Here is a 7,183-nt window from a genome sequence, read left to right as displayed (position 1 = left end):
GGTCGACTTCACGCCCTGGGCATATATGCAACTTGAGCCCCGAAGAAGCACGAATCCCTTCCACTCACCTTGATAGAAAACCAGGACATCATTGAAGCAGAGAAAGTCAAGCAGACAGAGACGAGAGTTGAAGGGTTAGAGATGAGAGAAAGCGAGCGTAGTAAGCAAGGAACAGCATGAGAAAAAGCTTGAATGTGATTTGAAGCAAGTCTCAAGCACAGATATATGCATATGATGAAGTATGATCCATGATGCTGCTGTTTTGAGGATCAATGAGCACTTCCAGACTTTCTACAGTCCCAGAGGGCTTGAAAGGATACGGTCGGTCAAGGTTAGTAGTCTCGAGGGTGGGCTCCTGGCAAAGAGATGACCAGCCAAATGTGAACATCATCTGAACCTCTGGTATGGCATCACAGATGATTGTGCTTACATCCTGCTTTGTGAGTTGCCTCTGTAATCGCATAATTTTGAAGAAGTATGCATAGTATATTAAATCAGTGTCTCATTCAGTCTATCAGACGACAGTCAGTCTGTGCTATTATTGAGATCAGAAGAAAGATACCAATATATTGTTCAAAATCGTGTCTCCGTTTCCCCTTAGTCTTGCAAGTTGCACTGCTTTTCCATTAGTTCACTGGGTAACGTCCTCTACATTCACTGAAAATTTCCCTAGATACTATATACATGTTAGTAATTCACTCTCACTTCAAATGTTAACCCTTATATATATAGCTCAGCAGCCAATCCACCCCTCTAATTTTTATTCTTGTATATCTAGCTTACAAACCATTTGACCCTACTAGAGACAAACTTGCCATGAACGGTAGCTTCCTTGGCCTGAATTGAGAAAAGTGCAGATCCGAGAATGGATGTTGTTGCGGAGCGGAATATCAGGTCCATGATGGCACAGTTACTTCTGAGAGTTCCACACAGATAAGGACCATCTGCTCTTGCCAGAGATGTTGGAGTGTTTGAACCAATAGCTCCACTTTTCAGAGTGTGTTAGCAGAGATATGATTGGTAGAACTTTGCCTTACAGTGCTATGATGGTCGACACATTTATGCCGACAGCTGCACACAGGTTATCTCAAACAGGCATTTTGGTGACTCAACACTCGCTTGCAGTGACTGCGTCATATGTCAACTGATCCTGGAAGACGTGACAATGCGAAGATGTCCTTGAAGAGGGAGGTTAACTGGTGGAAGTTCTCTTCGGTGAACATATGGTATGCTCACATGAGCTTGAAGATGAGCTTGCAAGGTGAGAAAGTTTTCTCCCCTGCAGTCTGGCATGTTAACTAGTGGATGAGTCGGGATGTTCAGCTCAACAGCATAGAATTGGAACTCAAAGCTTTGTTGTGGGATACCGCAGAAGGAGTTCAACGAATGATGGAAGGTAGTGATCAGGAGGCTTTCATGTCTCATAGGGTGTCAGGGCTTCACGAATTCTGGTCACCATATGCTGGTAGGCATGGCCAAGGCCCACGGCTGATGTGAGGAGGAATAGGGAAAGGTCTTTCGAAGCAATGAGTATGCGCACTGGGAGGGGCTCCCTTGCAATCAGTTCCTCAATCCCACTGTCTAGCATGACTATCCATGATTCCAGATAGCAAGCAAGGACCGGAGGGGATATGTTCAACATTGAACTTAAGAGGTTAGAGAAGCGGCGAGAAGCCATGAGAAGTGAAACATGATGGCTCTTTGGTCTCCAGTGTGCATTCAAGGTGTTACCCATATATTTTGTGTCAATAAGTAGACACATATATGGCCACAATAAAGGGAGAAGGAAAAGCGGAGAGTGCAACAGCACATCGCCAGATGGAAGACTTGCGACTCACTGAGCTGGAAGGATCGGCCCGGTCCACACATGGGTGAACAGCAAGCCGCTTTGAATGATGTCCTACCACTAGTCCTGAGGAGATTTGATAGTACGCCCCTGGGCACCATCAAATCATGGCATCTGAATGCACGTGAGAACCAGAGTTCAACTGTTGAAGAAAATTGCTGGACGAGTCATCAGAGACTTGAGATGGTGACTCTGGTGTTTGAATGGACAGTTGCTGAAGACGTCTCAACACGACAAGTAATGGGTGTTAGTTTGCTTTATAACGAATCAGTAAGAGCAGGATCGGGTAGAAAAAAACAATGGACTGACGATAATCCATTATGAGGCCATCTTGTTGGCACGTCCATATGCAGCAGTCTTCATTGGACAAACTCGCAGTATAGTTGGTTCGAGTGATTACCAGACTTCCTCAATGGAAACAAAAGAGATGTGACCTGGTACTGTTTTTTTTTCGGGCAGTGGGGAGAAGAACAGTGTCCAGGACTGGCATGGTACTGGTCATGGTAGCGGCAACCATCAATTCTGAGCTGCTCTTGCCCATGGAATATCGGGAAGAGTTCTCAACATTCACCGTTCGAGTATCGTTCAGTTCGATATCGCCTTTTGATCCATGCAGCATGCAATGACCCTCATATCTGTCAGGATCAAAAATCATTAGAAGCTCAATTCCTCTATCCATCCAGGACATGGGAACGCACCAGCATAACTCTTTGTCCTCTCTTACGGTCCATCCCCATCTTTGATTCCTTCAGTATTCAGGAATCCACTGCAATCTTCCTCGATCTCAGTAAGGGCCTCAAGCCGGAGGCACGATGACTTGCCTCAGTCCAAAGTATGCATCAAATCCAATGAGAACTCGGGAGAATAATGACAACAGTATTTAGCAAGAGCGCTGAATTTCAGTGGATGCCGGTGACAAGAGAAGAAAACCATGGGAATGATTTCCCTTGGCTACATTTGGTGTCCAAAATCCTTGACTCCACTAAATCCACGGCTCGGGGAGATAAGAACTTTGATGCCCACTATGACTTGCGTTTGCCCCTGGCTTGACTTGCCCTGTCCAGCCTGAGCGGTAACTGTGTCTTCAAACTACTTATCAATGGTTGGCACTTGGATTTACGTTAGCACTACATTTGCAACATGCAGAGCCCTATGGCTCACTGTAGGGGGCCTCCAGGTACGGTCATATGTATTCGTTGTGTTCATTCCCTGAAGCTCGCTTGAAATGGAACTTGCAGGCCGACCAGAATGACATGTCCTTCGAGGACAGGTCTCTTCATGCAGAAAAACAAGGACACAAATCACCAACATACCGCATATGATACTCGGCATCTGGCATTATACAGCATCGTAAGTAACCCTATCTTCTGCTGTAAAAACTGCTTATACCTGTGCTGATGCCCTGCTGCTCCTTGTTGTCCAAATTTCGATTTCAACAACTTTCTGCCAGTGATCATCCTACCGTATGCTCTTTTTCTTCTTATCATTGGTTAGGGCAGAAATGTTTACTGTGGCACCTATGTTTTATGTGCATTGGACATTCAGCAAAACGATGCTCTTTAAGGAAGGACTGAAGCAATAACTCGTGGTCAAGCAGCCAGAAATCATCCTCAAAATGTCCCTCGGCTAGTCGGACTACTAGTTGCTGTGGCTGGATGCTAGCCCACTGCTGATATAGTATACTCTGAAGTACGCAAATTAGTATTTCGTATTCCTGCATGACATGGATCTAAATCCCTGTGGGCGATCTGACAGTATATCATATATGGGAACTTGAATGGACCTGTCAGAAAAACATGGTATCTAGGACGGAATCCCAACCTGGCAGTTGACCAGTTCACCCTGAGGCTAATATGGGCCTAGATTTAGCTTCCTGCACTACCTTAGGGCCTGCCTTGGCATCTGACTCCTCTCCGACAGAGGAACTGCCACCACCGACTAGCTTACCAGGTGGAGAGGTGGTTGCAGCAGTGCTGCATGTATGTCGCATACCTGTATTGCAGGGGGTCTCATTGGGCTAACAGATCTTAACAAAGGTCATATCGCAGGTACACATGGTTCTACAGAATCCTCAGCCCACCCTGTTTCTGCTGCAATCAGACATGATTTTCCAGGCACCACCAGACATTCAGCAGCCTGTTCAGCAGCCTGTTCAACAGACCATATTTCTGTCGCAATCAGAGGCGCTCTTCAGGAATAAGTAAAATTTCTCTATTGATTTTACCAGTGCATATCAGGCGATGGAATCAGTTGATACCTCAACCACATCATGGGCTGGTAAAACAGTGCATGAGAACTACCAGCAGTTTTGTTCCCAGCAATAAAGCTTTTTTTTTTTGCCCTTTAGAGCAGTAAGAGACCTCTCAAGGCTCTAGAGAATCTCCATCAAAGGTTTGCAAGCATATTTGCTCTGTCTTGTTGAATCAGCCAATGTTTCTACAGTACATCATTGTGGCAAAGCACCAGGATCAAGATCTACATATGGAGGTTTATTCTCAAGAAAGCAACACTATAAGGCATAGGAAACTGAGTGGCTACCATGAGCAGAAACGGAAAAGGTAGCACATTCATCACTCACCATCAAAGATATTGGATCACAAAGAGAAGGCAGAGGAGAAGTATTCCGATGAGACAATCAACATAAAAAATGTCAGTTTCCTCTCCAATGTGGCTAGTCGTGCCTCGAGCATTGTGTTGCCTCTTTTTCAGTGCTGGCAGCTTCAGCTTCCTCTGCTAATTTCTGGACATGCTGACAATTTTCAGAGGCTCTAAGATCTGTCTGCAAGAAAAAGGATCGGAATCGAGGAGATAGGCACAGGACACAATTATTCACTGGCTTGTGCGAGATGGAGATATATGGGCAGTTGCTGCTCATTTCACCACTGAGATGATGATTACGAGGGGAGTATCTTAGTTCTAGAAACATCTATGCTATGCAGGAAACATGATCACATCAAACATAGCCTCCCATGCAAATATCCTTCTCTGAGACTGAGATAACTCCCTCAATTCAGCGAGATGGCATGTCATTCAATTTCTATTGCTTTAAGCAGCAAATAGCAAATGGTTATACTAGTCAGAAGTCTAAGTCAATGTGGTCCTTGTTTATCCAGATCCTGGTATCAGTAGAGTCCCCATGGTGAATATCTGGGTTCGAGGTGTAGTTTGAAGACAGTTACCACTCAGGCTGGATGGGGCAAGTCAAGCCAGGGGCAAACGCAAGTCATAGTGGGCATCAAAGTTCTTATCTCCCCGAGCCGTGGATTTAGCGGAGTCAAGGATTTTGGACACCAAATGTAGCCAAGGGAAATCATTCCCATGGTTTTCTTCTCTTGTCACCGGCATCCACTGAAATTCAGCGCTCTTGCTAAATACTGTTGTCATTATTCTCCCGAGTTCTCATTGGATTTGATGCATACTTTGGACTGAGGCAAGTCATCGTGCCTCCGGCTTGAGGCCCTTACTGAGATCGAGGAAGATTGCAGTGGATTCCTGAATACTGAAGGAATCAAAGATGGGGATGGACCGTAAGAGAGGACAAAGAGTTATGCTGGTGCGTTCCCATGTCCTGGATGGATAGAGGAATTGAGCTTCTAATGATTTTTGATCCTGACAGATATGAGGGTCATTGCATGCTGCATGGATCAAAAGGCGACATCGAACTGAACGATACTCGAACGGTGAATGTTGAGAACTCTTCCCGATATTCCATGGGCAAGAGCAGCTCAGAATTGATGGTTGCCGCTACCATGACCAGTACCATGCCAGTCCTGGACACTGTTCTTCTCCCCACTGCCCGAAAAAAAAACAGTACCAGGTCACATCTCTTTTGTTTCCATTGAGGAAGTCTGGTAATCACTCGAACCAACTATACTGCGAGTTTGTCCAATGAAGACTGCTGCATATGGACGTGCCAACAAGATGGCCTCATAATGGATTATCGTCAGTCCATTGTTTTTTTCTACCCGATCCTGCTCTTACTGATTCGTTATAAAGCAAACTAACACCCATTACTTGTCGTGTTGAGACGTCTTCAGCAACTGTCCATTCAAACACCAGAGTCACCATCTCAAGTCTCTGATGACTCGTCCAGTGACTCCCCAGCGACTCTCTTCAGGAATCAAACTCTTCTCGTACACATTCAGATGTCATTGAACTTGATGCCAGAGTCCTGTTGTATGGGTTATCAAGTCTATTCGCTCTGATTCATCTTCGTTCTTGTGAACAGCTCTTCAGAATTATCCACTTAGTTCTACACTGCACGTGGACCAGACCGGCATCAGCAATGATGCACAGGTGTGGATTGTTTCTTCTATTCAAGCTTGATGTGGTACTTTCATCTCCAAGACATCTGTGGCAGCACATTTATTCCACCTCTTTGGACGTTGTTACTTTATTCCTTGTTCGTGTGCTTCATTGACGGGGGTTCGCATAATGGCCTTGTCTTTGTATGTGAGGTCTTACAACTGCGATTCTTGCCCAATGTAATGTGGTACCTTTCTTCTGCTCACTGTTCATATATACATTGGCGGACAGATGTGAATGGTCAATATGATGTGGGATGCTCGCATCGCGTCACTGGCATATTTTCTGGGATACATTCACTTATCCCTGCAATTCGTGAGATGGTCTGAGAATATCACATGTGGTTTGTGACATGTTCCGTGTCGACACAGAGCCCCAGCGTTCCTTTTTGGGCCCTCTGATTATCTATCTCTCTATCTTTAAAGAGTCGTCCGGACAACTCTGCGCCTTACATGTACACCTCTAGCATGCGGTAGAGCCATCTTAGAGCCATCTATCGTTCCAGTCCACGTCTACATCACACATGTCATTCTGCCCGCTCGAGTGCATGTCTCATTTTTATTCAAGGACATAACCATTTGAGAGGTAAGGATCAGGTCCGGAAGGACCATTCAAATCCTTCCTGCAAATCCGCTTCTTCAGATATTCATGCACCTCCGGAACTCGATGAAGCCATTGTTTTTCTGTAGATCTTTGGGTGTGACTGTGTCTCCTAGAGGTCGCTTTGTTTGTCCCCCTGTAGTGGCATATCATCATCGGCTTGCTTGTCTAGTTCCAAGGCATTGCCATCCGCATTGGCTCAATCCCCTTTTCCGATCCGACTCCTCTAACTCATCTGACCACCAATGTGGTTTGTGCATCATATTCAAGTTGGCGGTGAAAAATGTCCTTAGGTGCATGGATGACAGGATGTGAGGAGATGACACACCTCTATATTGTAAAGCATAAGTATTGGTTCATATTTTAGCTGACACTCCGGGATAAGTAAATCATGCTCAAATAATGAGTACAAACTCATGGACAGACATAGTA

General features: G+C 45.2%; 1 protein-coding gene across 1 annotated transcript; it reads left to right on the top strand.

Moving 5' to 3' along the window:
* Positions 1-3,699: 3,699 nt before the first annotated feature.
* On the top strand, positions 3,700-4,050 carry EV420DRAFT_1655451 (uncharacterized protein; the record flags this gene model as incomplete). Its single annotated transcript, XM_060478844.1, has 2 exons — positions 3,700-3,825; positions 3,883-4,050. 2 exons carry the CDS (start codon positions 3,700-3,702, stop codon positions 4,048-4,050), a joined length of 294 nt encoding a protein of 97 aa, XP_060321392.1.
* Positions 4,051-7,183: the final 3,133 nt, after the last annotated feature.

This window comes from Desarmillaria tabescens (genome assembly GCF_030435595.1).
Source record: "Desarmillaria tabescens strain CCBAS 213 chromosome Unknown EV420scaffold_288, whole genome shotgun sequence".
Classification (NCBI taxonomy): domain Eukaryota; kingdom Fungi; phylum Basidiomycota; class Agaricomycetes; order Agaricales; family Physalacriaceae; genus Desarmillaria; species Desarmillaria tabescens.
This window is presented reverse-complemented; position numbering and strand designations above follow the sequence as displayed.